The 23335-nt window shown below is 51.1% G+C and overlaps 1 protein-coding gene across 1 annotated transcript in view; it reads right to left on the bottom strand.

The window, feature by feature from the left end:
* Nucleotides 1–23335, bottom strand: part of ASIC3 (acid sensing ion channel subunit 3) — a 233865-nt gene that overhangs the window by 13965 nt on the left and 196565 nt on the right. The window contains exons 9-10 of the mRNA XM_083186467.1: nucleotides 20051–20122; nucleotides 3404–3456 (exon numbers count right to left, since the gene is read on the bottom strand). Coding sequence (XP_083042593.1) covers nucleotides 3404–3456; nucleotides 20051–20122 — 125 coding nt within the window. The remainder of the gene's footprint in view (nucleotides 1–3403; nucleotides 3457–20050; nucleotides 20123–23335) is intronic.

A 23335-nucleotide genomic window follows, 5' to 3' on the forward strand; every position in this document is an offset into this window, starting at 1 on the left:
GCAGGAGTGTGGCCATGCAGACTAACCATGGCAGGAGTGTGGACTAACCATGGCAGGAGTGTGGCAGTGTGGACTAACCATGGCAGGAGTGTGGCAGTGCGGACTAACCATGGCAGGAGTGTGGACTAACCATGGCAGGAGTTTCCATGAAAACTGCTCCAAAAGCCATTTAGTACATTCAGGTGTGAAAATAATGTAGTAAATGGGCCCCTTAATGTGAATGAGTAAATTACGGTCTACTAGCAGTTTATGTAGACTACAAAAGTTGTAAAATTGCAATTTCTAGTTAGTGGTTTACAGTATTAATCTATGTAGAGAGGCATCGGCTGCTGTTAATTTTTTGAAAGCTTATATTAGTTCCCAGCAGGGACAGTGGGTGATGGAGAGAGGAAGTGGGTGACAGGGAGAGGGTGATGGAGAGAGGAAGTGGGTTACAGGGAGAGGGTGATGGATAAAGGAAGTGGGCGACAGGGAGAGAGTGATATAGAGAGGAAGTGGGTGACAGGGAGAGGGTGATGGAGAGAGGAAGTGGGCGACAGGGAGAGGGTGATGGAGAGAGGAAGTGGGCGACAGGGAGAGGGTGATATAGAGAGGAAGTGGGCGACAGGGAGAGGGTGATATAGAGAGGAAGTGGGTGACAGGGAGAGGGTGATGGAGAGAGGAAGTGGGTGATAGGGAGAGGGTGATGGAGAGAAGTGGGCGACAGGGAGAGAGTGATATAGAGAGGAAGCGGGTTACAGGGAGAGGGTGATGGAGAGAGGAAGTGGGTGATAGGGAGAGGGTGATGGAGAGAAGTGGGCGACAGGGAGAGAGTGATATAGAGAGGAAGTGGGTTACAGGGAGAGGGTGATGGATAAAGGAAGTGGGCGACAGGGAGAGGGTGATATAGAGAGGAAGTGGGTGACAGGGAGAGGGTGATATAGAGAGGAAGTGGGTGACAGGGAGAGGGTGATGGAGAGAAGTGGGCGACAGGGAGAGAGTAATATAGAGAGGAAGCGGGTTACAGGGAGAGGGTGATGGAGAGAGGAAGTGGGTGATAGGGAGAGGGTGATGGAGAGAAGTGGGCGACAGGGAGAGAGTGATATAGAGAGGAAGTGGGTTACAGGGAGAGGGTGATGGATAAAGGAAGTGGGTTACAGGGAGAGGGTGATATAGAGAGGAAGTGGGCGACAGGGAGAGGGTGATATAGAGAGGAAGTGGGCGACAGGGAGAGGGTGATATAGAGAGGAAGTGGGTGACAGGGAGAGGGTGATGGAGAGAGGAAGTGGGTGATAGGGAGAGGGTGATGGAGAGAGGAAGTGGGTGATAGGGAGAGGTTGATGGAGAGAAGAAGTGGGCGACAGGGAGAGAGTGATATAGAGAGGAAGTGGGTTACAGGGAGAGGGTGATGGATAAAGGAAGTGGGTTACAGGGAGAGGGTGATATAGAGAGGAAGTGGGCGACAGGGAGAGGGTGATATAGAGAGGAAGTGGGCGACAGGGAGAGGGTGATATAGAGAGGAAGTGGGCGACAGGGAGAGGGTGATATAGAGAGGAAGTGGGTGACAGGGAGAGGGTGATGGAGAGAGGAAGTGGGTGATAGGGAGAGGGTGATGGAGAGAAGAAGTGGGCGACAGGGAGAGGGTGATATAGAGAGGAAGTGGGTGACAGGGAGAGGGTGACAAGCAATAGGAGACCAGGAGTACCCTCCTGGTACCTTTTTGGCAGGTACAGTACTGATTTTTTTACAGCCTGTACCTCTTTTTGGATCTCCAACTACCCATTGTAAGTACAGGAAAGGGGGCGTGGCCACATCCCCTTTTCCTGTAACCACGCCCCTATTCGGAATTTGTACTGGTTTTTGCTCTTCAGATCTTGGAGGGTACTGAGTAGTGAAGTGTATAGTATAATTTGATTACATGGGCCCATTAGTACAGAGCATCTGTCGCCCCCCCCCCTCCTGCAGTGCAGCATGGTGTTACTCAGGTCTCTCTGTACATGTTACTTCTGCCCCCTGTAGTGCAGCATTGTGTTACCCAAGTCTCTCTGTACACGTTACCTCTGCCCTGCAGTGCAGCATGATGTTACCAAAGTATCTCTGTACTTGTTACATCAACCCCCTTGCAGTGCAGCATGGCGTTACCCAGGTCTCTCTGTACATGTTACATCTGCCCCCTTGCAGTGCAGCATGGCGTTACCCAGGTCTCTCTGTACATGTTACATCTGCCCCCCTGCAGTGCAGCATGGTGTTACCCAGGTCTCTCTGTACATGTTACATCTGCCCCCCTGCAGTGCAGCATGGTGTTACCCAGGTCTCTCTGTACATGTTACATCTGTCCCCCTGCAGTGCAGCATGGTGTTACCCAGATCTCTCCGTACATGCCCCTAGTTCCTCTATCTATAGTGAATAGATGTTGTGTGCACCGCATCTATTCCTGTGGGGACCCACACCACACTAACCCAGGGGGCCACACCCACATAGGGGCCCCATGTCACACCCACCCAAGGGCCCCAAGCCACAGCCATTCAGGTATCCCACACCACACTGACCCAGGGAGCCACACCGTCCCAGCGGACCCATGCCACACTGACTCAGGGAGCCACGCCTACTCAGGGAACCACAATGACCTTGGGGCCCCAAGCCACACCAACCCAGGGAGCCACACCGACCATGGGGCCCCATGCCACACCAACCCAAGAGGCCACACCAACCCAGGGGCCCCATGCTACACCAACCCAGGGAGCCACAATGACCCAGGGAGCCACACCGACTCAGGGAGCCACAACATCCATGGTACCCCACAGTCGCCCCACGCTGAACAAACAGGTGGCCACACTGTTCCAGGGGACCCATGCCACACCGACTCAGGGAGCCACAATGACCATGGGGCCCCACGCCACACCAACCCAGGAGGCCACACTGTCCCAGGGTATCCATGCCACACCTACCCAGGGAGCCACACAGACCCAGGGAGCCACACAGACAATGGGGACCTACGCCACACCAACCCAGGGTCCCCACGCCACAACACCCAGAGGCCCTATGTCACACCCACCCAGGGGCCCCATGCCACACCCACCATGGGTCCCATGTTACACCAACCTAGGGGCCCCACACCAACCCAGGGGAACCTATGCCATGCCAACCCAGGGGCCCTACACCACACCCACCCAGGGGTCCCACACCACACCCACCCAGGGGTCCCATGCCCTGAACTCTTCAGAGTTGTCCACCTCTCCTCACACCTACTGTATGCATACTTGTGAAGGCAGGACAGGGGAGAGCACTGATAAGCAGTATAGGAATATAGGTTTTTCACATTCAGGCAATATCTTCACTATGGTGACTTTCCCTCTAAGAATACAAGCTTCTTCCTTTGGTCTCTTAGTCTATCTACTGCCCCACAATCTGCCACATTAACTACCTGGGGTTATGAATGGGCCCCATGGTAGGGCTGGACAGGACATCTGGGCTCCCCTGTAAGACAAAGAGAGATGAGATGTGAATGTGGCAGGAGCAGGAAGTGAAGAGGACAAGATTGCTTGCTGGAGTACAATGCGAGGAGGACAGGAGATAGCTTGATGGAGCAGACACTTGGGATCACAATAGATATCTGGGCAGAGCAGAAGGTGAGATGAACATGTAATTGGTGTGGAAGAAAAGGTGAGAAGAACAATGCACAGCTGGGTAGAACAGAAGCTGAAGAGGACAGGAAGTGGAGCAATAGGTGTGGAAGACAGAAGATCACTGTGGGGTTGGATCTGAGGACAGGTAATCTCTTAGTGGATTTGGAAGTGTGGCGAACATTAGTTAGCTGTAGGGGGGGAGCAGATGGTGGTGAGAATGGATGGGAGATCATGGGAGGAGCAGAAGGAGAGGAGGATATGAAGTAGCTGAGTGGATCAAAAAGGTGACAAGGAAAGGAGATAAATGGGTGGAGTAGAAGGTGAAGAGAGTTGGATATATCAGGATGTACTGTACTTAGCATTCTGGAGGATAGAACATCATTGGGTGGAGTTGGAAGTGAGGAAGATAGTAAATCACTGGGTGGAGCAGAAGATGAGAAGGACAAGAAATAACTGGGTGAGTAGAAGGTGAAGTGGACATGACATAACTGCAAATAGCAGTTAGTGAGGAGGACAGGAGATCACTGTGTGGGGTTGGAATTGAGCAGAACATGATATACTGTAGCTTAGTGGAGCAGTTAGTGAGGAGGACAGGAGATCACTGTGTGGGGTTGGAATTGAGCAGAACATGATATAGCTTAGTGGAGCAGTTAGTGAGGAGGACAGGAGATCACTGTGTAGGGTTGGAATTGAGCAGAACATGATATACTGTAGCTTAGTGGATCAGTTAGTGAGGAGGACAGGAGATCACTGTGTGGGGTTGGAATTGAGCAGAACATGATATACTGTAGCTTAGTGGAGCAGTTAGTGAGGAGGACAGGAGATCACTGTGTGGGGTTGGAATTGAGCAGAACATGATATAGCTTAGTGGAGCAGTTAGTGAGGAGGACAGGAGATCACTGTGTGGGGTTGGAATTAATCAGAACATGATATAGCTTAGTGGAGCAGTTAGTGAGGAGGACAGGAGATCACTGTGTGGGGTTGGAATTGATCAGAACATGATATAGCTTAGTGGAGCAGTTAGTGAGGAGGACAGGAGATCACTGTGTGGGGTTGGAATTGAGCAGAACATGATATAGCTTAGTGGTGCAGTGTCACGCTCCAGCGGCAGCACTTACCTGTCCTCCTCTATGCACCTAGGGGACGGCCCTGTCTGTCGCCGTGCAGCAGCCGCCGCCGCATCTCCCTCTCTCTCTCCCGGCTGTCTGTCAGCGTGCGTCTCCGGCCAGACAGTACAGGGAACTTTCTGCTGTCCGCCGGGCGCCGCCATTTTCTTGTAGCTTACCAATAGAAAGGGCTCTATACCTCCTTGGCCAATCAGAACAGGACAAGAGGGATAAAAACTGAGCTTTGGCTACAAATAGACTCCAGTGCTTCGCTTACTGTTCCCTTGGGAGTACCTAGCGTCCTGAGCTCCTGCAAATTGTTCATGAGACTTTCCAAGATACTTTGTTATCCTGATCCCAGTTCCAGAGACTTTTCACTTAAAAACCCATACTGTTGCCCCCTGTTACCTGCACCTGTGCACCATCCGTTAACCAGCACCTGTGCACCATCTGATACCTGTGCATAATCCGTTACCTGCACCTGTGCACCATCCACTACCAGCACCTGTGTACCATCTGTGACCAGCACCCGTGCAACACCTGTTACCAACACTTGTGCACCACCAACGATAGCAGGTGTGCTTCTCTGGCTGCCAGTCTGGCACCTCTCCAGCAGCCAACTGTCAACACCTGTGCTCTATCGGCTAGCCCCCAACCATGACTGTCTGCTTCTGTGTTCCCGACACTGACAACACTAGACTGCTGTGCTGATTCCTTCGGTCATTCTGGCATCCGCTCCCCCTTGTCATCTTCAAGTCCGGTCCAGTCTTCTGATAAACCACTCCAGCCTGCTCATCGTCTTCAAGTCCAGTCTTCTGGTAAACAATTCTGGCCTGCTCATCTTTATCTTCTCAAGCCCGGTATCTACCATCCTTCTTGTCTTTTTCAGCAGCCCTCGGCCTAGCCTCATCATTCAGGGTCTTAAACCCATGTCCTTTTTATGCGAAAGACTTATATCGGACCTGCCTCCTTCCTACCACCAGCTAGAAAAAGCTGCCACACGACAGCGAAACGCGTAGGTGCTACCTCACAAAGGGACCCTGACTATTAGCACCCTCTTCACATCATTTGGAGCCCTGGAATTTCATCCAGTTCAATTGGGACATTTGTTTTTCATCCATTTGTCATTTGGCCACTCATCACCGTCCGAGGCACAAGCACAGTGTGGAGGAACGCCACCTCCTAAAAGGAAGCCCGGGAACCATCGGTATAATACAAGTGACAACTATTGACGATCAGCCCCCACCACTATCCTGAGGCACCAACACGCTGTGGAGGTACGCCACCTCCCTAAAAAGAGCCCGGGAACCATCTGTGGAAATTTCAGTGGCATCGGCACTCAGTGTCCTTCCTCACCACTTGGATTACAAACAATCATCCAGGACTATCCATACTTTGGGATTTCCCCAACTATTCTGAAATCCTCTGCTCCATAATTGGGTGACTATTATTTCATTTGTCCCTATTTTTATATATTTTTATTATATGGTAAAATAAATGCAATTTCTATTTTTCTTACACACCTGACCACTCATATTTGTTCCTACTTATATATATGTAAATTTATTCTAGCTTGTGAAAGCACAATATGTTTTAGCGCAGTCAACCCCCTTTTTGTTGTCTTTGTATATTGTATTGGAGGTGACCCCCCCAATTTTAGATTGCAGTTGTTCAGCAAAGCACACTCATATTAAGCGCCCTCAAAACTTGATATAGTTTTCTATATCTCCCCTCCTTTCTACCACCAACTGACAGGAGCCCGCTAGCTTCTGACATGCAGACGGACTCACAAAATCCTCAAGCCCTGACAAGCAGAACTAAGGTGAGTAGAACATAAACTAGCTGAGTGGAGCAGAAGGTGAGGAGAGAGAAAGATTGTGGGAAGAGGACATTAATAGCTGGGTGGTGCAAAAGGTCAGGAGAACAGAAAATAGCTGTGTGGAGCTGGAATTGAGGAGAACAGGAGATCACTGGGTAAAGTCGGAAGTGAGAAGAACATGAGAAAGCTGGGTGAAGCAGAAGGTGAGGAGGACAATATTTCTCTGGCTCGAGTTAGAATTGAAGAAGATAGGAGATAATTTAGTGGAGTTGGAAGTGGGGAGGACAAGAGCTCACTGGTTGGAGTTGGAAGTCAGGGGGACATGAGATAGGTGTGTGGCGTAGAAGGGTAGGAGGACATGAGATAGGTGTGTGGAGTAGAAGGGTAGGAGGACATGAGATAGGTGTGTGGAGTAGAAGGGTAGGAGGACATGAGATAGGTGTGTGGAGTAGGAGGACATGAGATAGGTGTGTGTAGTAGAAGGGTAGGAGGACATGAGATACTGTAGGTGTGTGGAGTAGAAGGGTAGGAGGACATGAGATAGGTGTGTGGAGTAGAAGGGTAGGAGGACATGAGATACTGTAGGTGTGTGGAGTAGAAGGGTAAGAGGACATGAGATAGGTGTGTGGAGTAGGAGGGTAGGAGGACATGAGATAGTTGTGTGGAGTAGAAGGGTAGGAGGACATGAGATAGGTGTGTGGAGTAGAAGGGTAGGAGGACATGAGATAAGTGTGTGGAGTAGGAGGACATGAGATAGGTGTGTGGAGTAGGAGGACATGATAGGTGTGTGGAGTAGAAGGGTAGGAGGACATGAGATAGGTGTGTGGAGTAGGAGGGTAGGAGGACATGAGATAGGTATGTGGAGTAGAAGGGTAGGAGGACATGAGATAGGTGTGTGGAGTAGAAGGGTATGAGGACATGAGATAGGTGTGTGGAGTAGGAGGGTATGAGGTCATGAGATAGGTGTGTGGAGTAGAAGGGTAGGAGGACATGAGATAGGTGTGTGGAGTAGAAGGGTAGGAGGACATGAGATAGGTGTGTGGAGTAGAAGGGTAGGAGGACATGAGATACTGTAGGTGTGTGGAGTAGAAGGGTAGGAGGACATGAGATACTGTAGGTGTGTGGAGTAGGAGGGTAGGATGACATGAAATAGGTGTGTGGAGTAGAAGGTTAGGAGGACATGAGATAGGTGTGTGGAGTAGAAGGGTAGGAGGACATGAGATACTGTAGGTGTGTGGAGTAGAAGGGTAGGAGGACATGAGATAGGTGTGTGGAGTAGAAGGGTAGGAGGACATGAGATAGGTGTGTGGAGTAGGAGGGTAGGAGGACATGAGATAGGTGTGTGAAGTAGAAGGGTAGGAGGACATGAGATACTGTAGGTGTGTGGAGTAGAAGGGTAGGAGGACATGAGATACTGTAGGTGTGTGGAGTAGGAGGGTAGGAGGACATGAGATAGGTGTGTGGAGTAGGAGGGTAGGAGGACATGAGATAGGTGTGTGGAGTAGAAGGGTAGGAGGACATGAGATAGGTGTGTGGAGTAGAAGGGTAGGAGGACATGAGATAAGTGTGTGGAGTAGGAGGGTAGGAGGACATGAGATAGGTGTGTGGAGTAGAAGGGTAGGAGGACATGATAGGTGTGTGGAGTAGAAGGGTAGGAGGACATGAGATAGGTGTGTGGAGTAGAAGGGTAGGAGGACATGAGATAGGTGTGTGGAGTAGAAGGGTAGGAGGACATGAGATAGGTGTGTGGAGTAGAAGGGTAGGAGGACATGAGATAGGTGTGTGGAGTAGGGGATGCGGTCATTTGGTCTACTGCATTATGGTCGAAAGTCATTAGGTCGAATCCATTAGGTCGACATGCTAAAAGGTCGACATGACTCTAGGTCGACATGGGAAAAGGTCGACATGATTCTAGTTCGAAAGGTCATTAGTTCGACAGGTCATTAGTTCGACAAGGTCATTAGTTCGACATTGTCTATGTCGACATCCACAAGGTCGACATGGAGTTTTTCACTGTTTTTTGAGCCAACATGTGCCGACAGGCGGTATTTCATGCCCTACCATCCACTAGGGCGTGGTGGGAGAATAAAATAGTGTGCCGAGCGTAGCGAGGCACCGTGCCCGACGCATAGCGAGCGCAGCGAGCAATGCGAGGGGATGCAGTGCACTTTAAACTGTGTCCATGTCGACTGTGTTGACATTCAGGTAAAAAAACAGTGAAAAACCCCATGTCGACCTTGTGAATGTCGACATAGACAATGTCGAACTAATGACCTTGTCGAACTAATGACCTGTCGAACTAATGACCTTTCGACCTAGAATCATGTCGACCTTTTCCCATGTCGACCTAGAGTCATGTCGACCTTTTAGCATGTCGACCTAATGGATTCGACCTAATGACTTTCAACCATAATGCAATAGACCAAATGATCCCAACCCGTGGAGTAGAAGGGTAGGAGGACATGAGATACTGTAGGTGTGTGAAGTAGAAGGGTAGGAGGACATGAGATAGGTGTGTGGAGTATGAGGGTAGGAGGACATGAGATAGGTGTGTGGAGTAGAAGGGTAGGAGGACATGAGATAAGTGTGTGGAGTAGGAGGGTAGGAGGACATGAGATAGGTGTGTGGAGTAGAAGTGTAGGAGGACATGATAGGTGTGTGGAGTAGAAGGGTAGGAGGACATGAGATAGGTGTGTGGAGTAGAAGGGTAGGAGGACATGAGATAGGTGTGTGGAGTAGAAGGGTAGGAGGACATGAGATAGGTGTGTGGAGTAGAAGGGTAGGAGGACATGAGATACTGTAGGTGTGTGGAGTAGAAGGGTAGGAGGACATGAGATAGGTGTGTGGAGTAGAAGGGTAGGAGGACATGAGATAGGTGTGTGGAGTAGGAGGGTAGGAGGACATGAGTTAGGTGTGTGGAGTAGGAGGGTAGGAGGACATGAGATAGGTGTGTGGAGTAGAAGGGTAGGAGGACATGAGATAGGTGTGTGGAGTAGAAGGGTAGGAGGACATCAGATAGGTGTGTGGAGTAGAAGGGTAGGAGGACATGAGATAGGTGTGTGGAGTAGAAGGGTAGGAGGACATGATATACTGTAGGTGTGTGGAGTAGAAGGGTAGGAGGACATGAGATAGGTGTGTGGAGTAGAAGGTTAGGAGGACATGAGATAGGTGTGTGGAGTAGAAGGGTAGGAGGACATGAGATAGGTGTGTGGAGTAGAAGGCTAGGAGGACATGAGATACTGTAGGTGTGTGGAGTAGAAGGGTAGGAGGACATGAGATAGGTGTGTGGAGTAGAAGGGTAGGAGGACATGAGATAGGTGTGTGGAGTAGAAGGGTAGGAGGACATGAGATAGGTGTGTGGAGTAGAAGGGTAGGAGGACATGAGATACTGTAGGTGTGTGGAATAGAAGGGTAGGAGGACATGAGATAGGTGTGTGGAGTAGGAGGGTAGGAGGACATGAGATAGGTGTGTGGAGTAGAAGGGTAGGAGGACATGAGGATAGGTGTGTGGAGTAGAAGGGTAGGAGGACATCAGATAGGTGTGTGGAGTAGAAGGGTAGGAGGACATGAGATAGGTGTGTGGAGTAGAAGGGTAGGAGGACATGAGATAGGTGTGTGGAGTAGAAGGGTAGGAGGACATCAGATAGGTGTGTGGAGTAGAAGGGTAGGAGGACATCAGATAGGTGTGTGGAGTAGAAGGGTAGGAGGACATGAGATAGGTGTGTGGAGTAGAAGGGTAGGAGGACATGAGATAGGTGTGTGGAGTAGAAGGGTAGGAGGACATGAGATACTGTAGGTGTGTGGAGTAGAAGGGTAGGAGGACATGAGATAGGTGTGTGGAGTAGAAGGGTAGGAGGACATGAGCAGGAGCTGAAACAAGAGGTCTATGAGATGAAAAATAGAGAAAGAGAGAGAGAGAGATAGATGTGAAATTGTATTTGCCCTGAATTGTGACCGCTCTATTTTCTGGGCTTTCTCAGGTATTTTATGTGTTGTACAGTATGTAAATGTGTGTAAGTTCACTGCATAAAATATGTTTATACATACAAGACACATAAGTGCTTATAGATCATTATACATACAGGACACATATGTGCATATAGATCATTATACATACAGGACACATATGTGCATATAGATCATTATACATACAGGACACATATGTGCATATAGATCATTATACATACAGGACACATATGTGCATATAGATCATTATACATACAGGACACATACGATGTGATGTGATTCGATTTTTAATTGGGTACTTGTTTCCTAGCACGGCCACAACGATTTAGATCGTTGTGGTCGTAAGATAAAAAATCGGATCGATCGCATCGCATGCGATTTGGTCGCATGCGATGCGACCGATCCGACCGACCGATTTTTCACCCGATTTTTTTTTTTTTTTCACATGATTATTTTCAATTGCCCCCCCAAATGTTACTAAGTGGGCTAGACCCCACGATAGACGTCAACCCGAAGCGTGGCGAGCGCAGCGAGCCCGCGAGGGGCGGCGGTGCGCGTCCTCCGACCTTTTCATTCCCCTACTATCCACTAGGGCGTGGAGTGAGAATAGAATAGTGTGGCGAGCGCAGCGAGCCACCGAGCCCGAAGCGTGGCGAGCGCACGCGTATAACTTCACAGGTATACGCGTCCCCTCGCGGGGCTCGCTGCGCTCGCCACGCTTCGGGCTCGGTGGCTCGCTGCGCTCGCCACACTATTCTATTCTCACTCCACGCCCTAGTGGATAGTAGGGGAATGAAAAGGTCGGAGGACGCGCACCGCCGCCCCTCGCGGGCTCGCTGCGCTCGCCACGCTTCGGGTTGACGTCTATCGTGGGGTCATGGCGGGCACATAAAAAATGTGAAATGGGTCATATTGGCCCATTTCACCTTTTTTATCATTTTTCCCTATGTGAGATGGACTTAATCAAGTCCATCTCATCTTGTGCCATTATAATGGCACAAGACCGACCGATTTCAATGTTAAAAGATTTTTTAACATTGAAGTCTATGGAAAAATCGGGTCAATCGGTCGGTCGCATCGCGGCCGATTTTAATTGGTCGCGACCGACCGATTGACCCGATTTCTGTCAATCAAAGGGAAAAAATTGTAAAAAATCGGCCACATCGTGAGGATCGTGTCCCTTAATTAAGAGCCACGATCACTCACGATTGTGGCCGTTCTAGGAAACAAGTACCTTTAATTGTACGAGCACCCTGATGGGTGCTTACAATGTTAAATGCACCCCCATTGTCAACGCCACCCCTACTATCAACCCGAAGTGTGACGAGCGCAGCGGTACGCGTCCTCCGACCTTTTCATACCCCACTATCCACGTCGGCATGGAGTTGAGTTTTAGATAGTGTGGCGAGCGCAGCGAGCTGCCGAGCCCGAAGTGTGGCGAGTGGACATGGATTACTTTACATGTATTCCGCAGCCCCTCGTGGGGCTCGCTGCGCTCGCCAATCTTCGGGCTCGTATTCCGCATCCGCTCGCTACGCTTAGGGCTCGTAGGTTCTGCGCCCTCAGCCTGTAGGATCTGCACCCTCAGCCTGTAGGCTCTGGGCCCTCAGCCTGTAGGATCTGCGCCCTCAGCCTGTAGGCTCTGCGCCCTCAGCCTGTAGGATCTTCACCCTCAGCCTGTAGGCTCTGGGCCCTCAGCCTGTAGGCTCTGGGCCCTCAGCCTGTAGGCTCTGGGCCCACAGCATGTAGGCTCTGCGCTCTCAGCCTGTAGGATCTGCGCCCTCAGCCTGTAGGCTCTGCGCCCTCAGCCTGTAGGATTTGGGCCCTGAGCCTATAGGATCTGGGCCCTGAGCATGTAGGCTCTGCGCCCTCAGCATGTAGGCTCTGGGCCCTCAGCCTGTAGGTTCTGCGCCCACAGCCTGTAGGCTCTGCGCCCTAAGCCTGTAGGATCTGGGCCCTCAGCCTTTAGGATCTGGGCCCTCAGCCTGTAGGCTCTGCGCCCTCAGCCTGTAGGTGCTGCTCCCTCAGCCTGTAGGCTCTGCGCCCTCAGCCTGTAGGTTCTGCTCCCTCAGCCTGTAGGCTCTGGGCCCTCAGCCTTTAGGATCTGGGCCCTCAGCCTGTAGGCTCTGCGCCCTCAGCCTGTAGGATCTGCGCCCTCAGCCTGTAGGCTCTGCGCCCTCAGCCTGTAGGCTCTGCGCCCTCAGCCTGTAGGCTCTGGGCCCTGAGCCTGTAGGATCTGCACCCTCAGCCTGTAGGATCTGCGCCCTCAGCCTGTAGGCTCTGCGCCCTCAGCCTGTAGGCTCTGGGTCCTGAGCCTGTAGGATCTGCACCCTCAGCCTCTAGGATCTGCACCCTCAGCCTGTAGGCTCTGCGCCCTCAGCCTGTAGGCTCTGCGCCCTCAGCCTGTAGGCTCTGCGCCCTCAGCCTGTAGGCTCTGCGCCCTCAGCCTGTAGGCTCTGGGCCCTGAGCCTGTAGGATCTGCACCCTCAGCCTGTAGGATCTGCGCCCTCAGCCTGTAGGCTCTGCGCCCTCAGCCTGTAGGCTGTCCCCCAGATCTCTCAGCCCAGTGATACCAATATACCAGTTCTACTCTCACTGGGGGTACGGGTGGCCATTGGGGGTTGCAGCATTTCTGCAAGAAGCCATTCATATGATTTGATCATCATCCCCTCTTCTATATGGTCAGTCTCATGCTAATGTGTAGTGTAGATGATGTCACCTTGGATCTGAACACTTTCCCCACACAGCCCAAATGTCTGCTCATACCAGAACCAATCGTGGTGCAGTGACCAAGCAGAGGGATATGGGTCCAACACTGCAGCTGCTGTACCACTGACCATTCATGACCCACATTTATCCAACGCCTGGCTAATGTCTGAGGAATACCTAGTGCCAGTATAATGTAGGCAGGTGTAGAGGGGCGAATGCGCTGACGTTCTGAAGTAGATGGATACCGTGTCCTGGGGCTCTGTATACCGTGTCCTGGGGCTCTGTATACCGTGTCCTGGGGCTCTGTATACCGTGTCCTGGGGCTCTGTATACCGTGTCCTGGGGCTCTGTATACCGTGTCCTGGGGCTCTGTATACCGTGTCCTGGGGCTCTGTATACCGTGTCCTGGGGCTCTGTATACCGTGTCCTGGGGCTCTGTATACCGTGTCCTGGGGCTCTGTATACCGTGTCCTGGGGCTCTGTATACCGTGTCCTGGGGCTCTGTATACCGTGTCCTGGGGCTCTGTATACCGTGTCCTGGGGCTCTGTATACTGTAGCTCCAGTATCATGGCTCCTGTATCATGGGGCTCTCTATACTGGGGCTCTCTATACTGGGGCTCTCTATACTGGGGCTTATGTGTTATGGGGCTCTCTATACTGGGGCTTCTGTGTTATGGGGCTCTGTATACGGTGTCCTGGGGCTCTCTATACTGGGGCTCCTGTGTTATGGGGCTCTGTATACGGTGTCCTGGGGCTCTCTATACTGGGGCTCATGTGTTATGGGGCTTTCTATACTGGGGCTCCTGTGTTATGGGGCCCTGTATACTGTGTCCTGGGGCTCCTGTGTCATGGGGCTCTATATACTGGGGCTCATGTGTTATGGGGCTCTATATACTGGGGCTCATGTGTTATGGGGCTCTCTATACTGGGGCTCCTGTATTATGGGGCCCTGTATACTGTGTCCTGGGGCTCCTGTATTATGGGGCTCTCTATACTTGGGCTCCTGTGTCATGGGGCTCTATATACTGGGGCTCCTGTGTTATGGGGCTCTCTATACTGGGGCTCCTGTGTCATGGGGCTCTCCATACTGGGGCTCCTGTGTTATGGGGCTCTATATACTGGGGCTCCTGTGTCATGGGGCTCTATATACTGGGGCTCCTGTGTCATGGGGCTCTCTATACTGGGGTTCATGTGTTATGGGGCTATCTATACTGGGGCTCCTGTGTTATGGGGCTCTCTATACTGGGGCTCCTGTGTTATGGGGTTCTCTATACTGGGGCTCATGTGTTATGGGGCTCTCTATACTGGGGCTCCTGTGTTATGGGGCTCTCTATACTGTGGCTCCTGTGTTATAGGGCACTCTATACTGGGGCTCCTGTGTTATGGGGCTCTCTATACTGGGGCTCCTGTGTTATGGGGCTCTCTATACTGGGGCTCATGTGTTATGGGGCTCTCTATACTGGGGCTCCTGTGTTATGGGGCCCTGTATACTGTGTCCTGGGGCTCCTGTGTCATGGGGCTCTGTATACTCGGGCTCCTGTGTCATGGGGCTATCTATACTGGGGCTCCTGTGTCATGGGGCTCTGTATACTCGGGCTCCTGTGTCATGGGGCTATCTATACTGGGGCTCCTGTGTTATGGGGCTCTCTATACTGGGGCTCATGTGTTATGGGGCTCTCTATACTGGGGCTCATGTGTTATGGGGCTCTCTATACTGGGGCTCATGTGTTATGGGCCTCTCTATACTGGGGCTCCTGTGTCATGGGGCTCTGTATACTGGGGCTCCTGTGTCATGGGGCTCTGTATACTGGGGCTCCTGTGTTATGGGGCTCTGTATACTGGGGCTCCTGTATTATGGGGCTCTATATACTGGGGCTCATGTGTCATGGGGCTCTATATACTGGGGCTCCTGTGTCATGGGGCTCTCTATACTGGGGCTCCTGTGTCACGGGGCTCTCTATACTGGGGCTCCTGTGTCATGGGGCTCTCTATACTGGGGCTCCTGTGTTATAGGGCTCTCTATACTTGGGCTCCTGTGTCATAGGGCTCTGTATACTGGGGCTTATGTGTCATGGGGCTCACTATACTGGGGCTCCTGTGTTATGGGGCTCTCTATACTGGGGCTCCTGTGTTATGGGGCTCTCTATACTGGGGCTCCTGTGTTATGGGGCTCTCTATACTGGGGCTCCTGTGTTATGGGGCTCTCTATACTGGGGCTCCTGTGTTATGGGGCTCTCTATACTGGGGCTCCTGTGTTATGGGGCTCTGTATACGGTGTCCTGGGGCTCTGTATACTGGGGCTCCTGTGTTATGGGGCTCTCTATACTGTGGCTCCTGTGTCATGGGGCTCTCTATACTGGGGCTCCTGTATTATGGGGCTCTCTATACTGGGGCCCCTGTTTTATGGGGCTCTCTATACTTGGGCTCCTGTGTCATGGGGCTCTGTATACTGGGGCTCATGTGTCATGGGGCTCTGTATACTGGGGCTCATGTGTCATGGGGCTCTCTATACTGGGGCTCCTGTGTCATGGGGCTCTATATACTGGGGCTCATGTGTTATGGGGCTCTCTATACTGGGGCTCCTGTGTTATGGGACCCTGTATACTGTGTCCTGGGGCTCCTGTGTCATGGGACTATCTATACTGGGGCTCCTGTGTCATAGGGCTCTATATACTGGGGCTTCTGTGTTATGGGGCTCTATATACTGGGGGCTCCTGTGTTATGGGGCTCTATATACTGGGGCTCCTGTGTCATGGGGCTCTCTATACTGGGGCTCCTGTATCATGGGGCTCTCTATACTGGGGCTCCTGTGTTATGGGGCTCTCTATACTGGGGCTCATGTGTTATGGGGCTCTCTATACTTTGGCTCTTGTGTTATGGGGCCCTGTATACTGTGTCCTGGGGCTCCTGTGTCATGGGGCTCTATATACTGGGGCTCATGTGTTATGGGGCTCTATATACTGGGGCTCCTGTATTATGGGGCTCTCTATACTGGGGCTCCTGTGTTATGGGGCTCTCTATACTGGGGCTCCTGTGTCATGGGGCTCTGTATACTGGGGCTCATGTGTCATGGGGCTCTCTATACTTGGGCACCTGTGTCATGGGGCTCTATATACTGGGGCTCATGTGTTATGGGGCTCTCTATACTGGGGCTCCTGTGTTATGGGGCCCTGTATACTGTGTCCTGGGGCTCCTGTGTCATGGGGCTATCTATACTGGGGCTCCTGTGTTATGGGGCTCTCTGTACTTGGGCTCTTGTGTTATGGGGCTCTCTATACTGGGGCTCCTGTGTTATGGGGCTCTATATACTGGGGCTCATGTGTCATGGGGCTCTATATACTGGGGCTCCTGTGTCATGGGGCTCTCTATACTGGGGCTCCTGTGTTATGGGGCTCTCTATACTGGGGTTCATGTGTTATGGGGCTATCTATACTGGGGCTCCTGTGTCATGGGGCTCTGTATACTGGGGCTCATGGGTCATGGGGCTCTCTATACTGGGGCTCCTGTGTTATGGGGCTCTCTATACTGGGGTTCCTGTGTTATGGGGCTCTCTATACTGGGGCTCCTGTGTTATGGGGCTATCTATACTGGGGCTCCTGTGTCATGGGGCTCTGTATACTGGGGCTCCTGTGTCATGGGGCTATCTATACTGGGGCTCCTGTGTTATGGGGCTATCTATACTGGGGTTCATGTGTTATGGGGCTATCTATACTGGGGCTCCTGTGTTATGGGGCCCTGTATACTGTGTCCTGGCGCTCCTGTGTCATGGGGCTCTGTATACTGGGGCTCCTGTGTCATGGGGCTACCTATACTTGGGCTCCTGTGTCATGCGGCTCTGTATACTGGGGATCCTGTGTCATGGGGCTATCTATAATTGGGCTCCTGTGTCATGGGGCTATCTATACTGGGGCTCCTGTGTTATGGGGCTATCTATACTGGGGCTCATGTGTTATGGGGCTCTCTATACTGGGGCTCCTGTGTTATGGGGCTCTCTATACTGGGGCTCCTGTGTAGTGGAGCACTCTATACTGGGGCTCCTGTGTTATGGGGCTCTCTATACTGGGGCTCCTGTGTTATGGGGCTCTCTATACTGGGGCTCATGTGTTATGGGGCTCACTATACTGGGGCTCATGTGTTATGGGGCTCTCTATACTGGGGCTCATGTGTTATGGGGCTATCTATACTGGGGCTCCTGTGTTATGGGGCCCTGTATACTGTGTCCTGGGGCTCCTGTGTCATGGGGCTCTGTATACTCGGGCTCCTGTGTCATGGGGCTATCTATACTAAGGCTCCTGTGTTATGGGGCTATCTATACTGGGGCTCATGTGTTATGGGGCTCTCTATACTGGGGCTCATGTGTAATGGGCCTCTCTATACTGGGGCTCCTGTGTCATGGGGCTCTCTATACTGGCACGCCTGTGTTATGGGGCTCTCCATACTGGGGCTCCTGTGTCATGGGGCTCTCTATACTGGGGCTCCTGTGTTATGGGGCTCTCTATACTGGGGCTCATGTGTTATGGGGCTATCTATACTGGGGCTCATGTGTTATGGGGCTCTCTATGCTGGGGCTCTTGTGTTATGGGGCTCTCTATACTGGGGCTCATGTGTTATGGGGCTATCTATACTGGGGCTCATGTGTTATGGGGCTCTCTATACTGGGGCTCATGTGTTATGGGGCTCTCTATACTGGGGCTCATGTGTTATGGGGGTCTCTATACTGGGGCTCCTGTGTCATGGGGCTCTCTATACTGGGGCTCCTATATTATGGAGCTCTCTATACTTGGGCTCCTGTGTCATGGGGCTCTATATACTGGGGCTCATGTGTTATGGGGCTCTCTATACTGGGGCTCATGTGTTATGGGGCTCTCTATACTGGGGCTCATGTGTTATGGGGCTCTCTATACTGGGGCTCATGTGTTATGGGGCTCTCTATACTGGGGCTCTTGTGTTATGGGGCTCGCTATACTGGGGCTCCTGTGTTATGGGGCTCTGTATACGGTGTCCTGGGGCTCTGTATACTGGGGCTCCTGTGTTAAGGGGCTCTCTATACTGGGGCTCCTGTTTCATGGGGCTCACTATACTGGGGCTCCTGTATTATGGGGCTCTATATACTGGGGCTCCTGTGTTATGGGGCTCTCTATACTTGGGCTCCTGTGTCATGGGGCTCTCTATACTGGGGCTCCTGTGTTATGGGGCTCTCTATACTTGGGCTCCTGTGTCATGGGGCTCTGTATACTGGGGCTCATGTGTCATGGGGCTCTCTATACTGGGGCTCCTGTGTTATGGGGCTCTCTATACTGGGGCTTCTGTGTTATGGGGCTCTCTATACTGGGGCTGCTGTGTTATGGGGCTCTCTATACTGGGGCTCCTGTGTCATGGGGCTCTGTATACTGGGGCTCATGTGTCATGGGGCTCTATATACTGGGGCTCCTGTGTTATGGGGCCCTGTATACTGTGTCCTGGGGCTCCTGTGTCATGGGGCTCTGTATACTCGGGCTCCTGTGTTATGGGGCTATCTATACTGGGGCTCCTGTGTTATGGGGCTCTCTATATTGGGGCTCATGTGTTATGGGGCTCTCTATACTGGGGCTCCTGTGTCATGGGGCTCTCTATACTGGAGCTCCTGTGTCATGGGGCTCTCTATACTGGGGCTCCTGTGTCATGGGGCTCTCTATACTGGGGCTCCTGTGTCATGGGGCTCTCTATACTGGGGCTCATGTGTTATGGGGCTCTATATACTGGGGCTCCTGTGTCATGGGGCTATCTATATTGGGGCTCCTGTGTTATGGGGCTATCTATACTGGTGCTCCTGTGTTATGGGGCTCTCTATACTGGGGCTCCTGTGTTATGGGGCTCTCTATACTGGGGCTCCTGTGTCATGGGGCTCTCTATACTGGGGCTCCGGTGTCATGGGGCTATCTATACTGGGGCTCATGTGTTATGGGGCTCTCTATACTGGGTCTCCTGTGTCATGGGGCTCTCTATACTGGGTCTCCTGTGTCATGGGGCTCTCTATACTGGGGCTCCTGTGTCATGGGGCTCTCTATACTGGGGCTCCTGTGTCATGGGGCTATCTATACTGGGGCTCCTGTGTCATGGGGCTCTCTATACTGGGGCTCCTGTGTCATGGGGCTCTCTATACTGGGGCTCATGTGTTATGGGGCTCTCTATACTGGGGCTCCTGTGTTATGGTGCTCTCTATACTGGGGCTCCTGTGTCATGGGGCTCTCTATACTGGGGCTCCTGTGTCATGGGGCTATCTATACTGGGGCTCATGTGTCATGGGGCTCTCTATACTGGGTCTCCTGTGTCATGGGGCTCTCTATACTGGGTCTCCTGTGTCATGGGGCTCTCTATATTGGGGCTCCTGTGTCATGGGGCTCTCTATACTGGGGCTCCTGTGTCATGGGGCTCTCTATACTGGGGCTCCTGTGTCATGGGGGTCTCTATACTGGGGCTCATGTGTTATGGGGCTCTCTATACTGGGGCTCCTGTGTCATGGGGCTATCTATACTGGGGCTCATGTGTTATGGGGCTCTCTATACTGGGTTTCCTGTGTCATGGGGCTCTCTATACTGGGGCTCCTGTGTCATGGGGCTATCTATACTGGGGCTCCTGTGTCATGGGGCTATCTATACTGGGGCTCCTGTGTCATGGGGCTCTCTATACTGGGGCTCCTGTGTCATGGGGCTCTCTATACTGGGGCTCATGTGTTATGGGGCTCTCTATACTGGGGCTCCTGTGTCATGGGGCTCTCTATACTGGGGCTCCTGTGTCATGGGGCTCTCTATACTGGGGCTCCTGTGTCAAGTTACAATCTTCATCTCGTTACTGATTTTATTACCAGTTTGTCGTTCTCTTTACATTGTGACTTCTTCCTCTTCTGGAAATAACCGAGTGCTTTGTCCCGGAAAACCTACGGTAACAGCAGATATTACATGTGTAATAGGGCTATCGGATATCACATATGTTATACGGCGGGCGTTAGTGTCATGGACATGTGTAAGATATATAATCGGATATCACATATGTTATACGGCGTGCGTTAGTGGCATGTACATGTGTAAGATATATCATCGGATATCACATATGTTATACGGCGGGCGTTAGTGGCATGGACATGTGTAAGATATATCATCGGATATCACATATGTTATATGGTGTGCGTTAGTGGCATGGACATGTGTAAGATATATAATCGGATATCACATATGTTATATGGCGTGCGTTAGTGTCATGGACATGTGTAAGATATATCATCGGATATCACATATGTTATATGGTGTGCGTTAGTGGCATGGACATGTGTAAGATATATCATCGGATATCACATATGTTATATGGCGTGCGTTAGTGTCATGGACATGTGTAAGATATATCATCGGATATCACATATGTTATACGGCGTGCGTTAGTGGCATGGACATGTGTAAGATATATAATCGGACATCACATATGTTATATGGTGTGCGTTAGTGTCATGGACATGTGTAAGATATATAATCGGATATCACATATGTTATACGGCGGGCGTTAATGGCATGGACATGTGTAAGATATATAATCGGATATCACATATGTTATACGGCGGGCGTTAGTGGCATGGACATGTGTAAGATATATAATCGGATATCACATATGTTATACGGCGGGCGTTAGTGGCATGGACATGTGTAAGATATATCATCGGATATCACATATGTTATATGGCGTGCGTTAGTGTCATGGACATGTGTAAGATATATCATCGGATATCACATATGTTATATTGTGTGCGTTAGTGTCATGGACATGTGTAAGATATATCATCGGATATCACATATGTTATATGGCGTGCGTTAGTGGCATGGACATGTGTAAGATATATAATCGGATATCACATATGTTATACGGCGTGCGTTAGTGGCATGGACATGTGTAAGATATATAATCGGATATCACATATGTTATACAGTGGGCGTTAGTGTCATGGACATGTGTAAGATATATCATCGGATATCACATATGTTATACGGCGGGCGTTAGTGACATGGACATGTGTAAGATATATAATCAGATATCACATATGTTATACGGCGGGCGTTAGTGGCATGGACATGTGTAATATATATAATCGGATATCACATATGTTATACGGCGGGCGTTAGTGGCATGGACATGTGTAAGATATATAATCGGATATCACATATGTTATACGGCGGGCGTTAGTGGCATGGACATGTGTAAGATATATCATCGGATATCACATATGTTATACGGCGGGCGTTAGTGGCATGGACATGTGTAAGATATATCATCGGATATCACATATGTTATACGGCGGGCGTAAGTGGCATGGAGACTAGAGTGTAAGATTTAGATTATCGCTATATTTGTGGGGCAGTCACTTTGATGGCACCAGGCTAGATAAAGTATGCTCTGCACCTTTTGTGGGGTCATTGGATGAACCCCGCACAGAGATTTCCGTGGGATAGTGGCTCTGCCCTTCCTTCTGCTCACGGCCATAGCCCGGGTCTATACCAGCCCCTTAGCCTGCACCACTCCAGCAATGCAGGCTACCGCAGCATCTTCCAGCACTAGACTCTCTTCCCATAGTCAGTGCATACTGTGTAACCTATCCACAGATTCTACCCCAAACCACAGTCCCAGGAACTTCCATCAACCCTCTGACAACCTGGCTTACCTGATGTACAGCAGTAATGTCCTCCAGCAGCTACAGCAGCTTTATCCAACCCTCTACAAACTGTACTGTCAATTCTAGTAGTCTCCCCCATTATATCCTCATCTCCACCTCTGTGATCCACTGACACTATCTCCCTGCACTACATTGGAATAGCTACTGCAAATCGGCTGGAGATCAGTATCACAGCTGCTCTGTCGACCCATCTCCTGCAAATCCTCCATACAGCCGAGTGCTCCTCATCTGTCTGTTCTACCTACTATGGGTGAGTGATGGCTGGAGATCAGTATCACAGCTGCTCTGTCGACCCATCTCCTGCAAGTCCTCCATAGAGCTGAGTGCTCCTTGTCTGTCTGTTCTACCTACTATGGGTGAGTGATGGCTGGAGATCAGTATCACAGCTGCTCTGTCGACCCATCTCCTGCAAGTCCTCCATAGAGCTGAGTGCTCCTCATCTGTCTGTTCTACCTGCTATGGGTGAGTGATGGCTGGAGATCAGTATCACTACTGCACTGTCTACCTATCTCCTGGAAGTCCTCCATACAGTCGAGTGCTCCTCATCTGTCTGTTCTACCTACTATGGGTGAGTGATGGCTGGAGATCAGCTGCACTGTCTACCTATCTCCTGCAGGTCCTCCATACAGCCAAGTATTCCTCATCTCTCTGTTCTACCTACTATGGGTGAGTGATACTGTAGCTGGAGATCAGGTGCACAGTCTACCTATCTCCTGCAAGTCCTACATACAACCAACTGCTCCTTATTTGTCTGTTCTACCTACTATGGGTGAGTGATGGCTGGAGATCAGTATAACAGCTGCTCTGTCGACCCATCTCCTGCAAGTCCTCCATAGAGCTGAGTGCTCCTCATCTCTCTGTTCTATCTACTATGGGTGAGTGATGGCTGGAGATCAGCTGCGCTGTCTACCCATCTCCTGTAAGTCCTCCATGCATCCGAGTACTCCATATCTGCCTGTTCTACCTACTATGGTTTAGTGATGGCTGGAGATCAGTATCATGGCTGTGCATCTACCTTTCTCCTGCAAGACCTCCATATAGCCGAGTGCTCCTCATCTGTCTGTTCTACCTACTATGGATGAGTGATGGCTGGAGATCAGCTGCACTGTCTACCCATCGTCTGCAAGTCCTCCATGCATCCGAGTGCTCCGTATCTGTCTGTTCTACCTACTATGGTTTAGTGATGGCTGGAGATCAGTATCATGACGGTGCGTCTACCTATCTCCTGCAAGTCCTCCAAACAATCAAGTATTCCTCATCTCTCTGTTCTACCTACTATGGGTGAGTGATACTGTAGCTGGAGATCAGGTGCTCTGTCTACCTGTCTCCTGCAAGTCCTCCATACATCCGAGTACTCCTTATCTGTCTGTTCTACCTACTATGGGTGAGTGATGGCTGAAGATCAGTATCACAGCTGCGCTGTTTACCTTTCAC

Source organism: Crinia signifera, chromosome 5 (genome assembly GCF_055691185.1).
Source record: "Crinia signifera chromosome 5, ASM5569118v1, whole genome shotgun sequence".
NCBI lineage: Eukaryota > Metazoa > Chordata > Amphibia > Anura > Myobatrachidae > Crinia > Crinia signifera.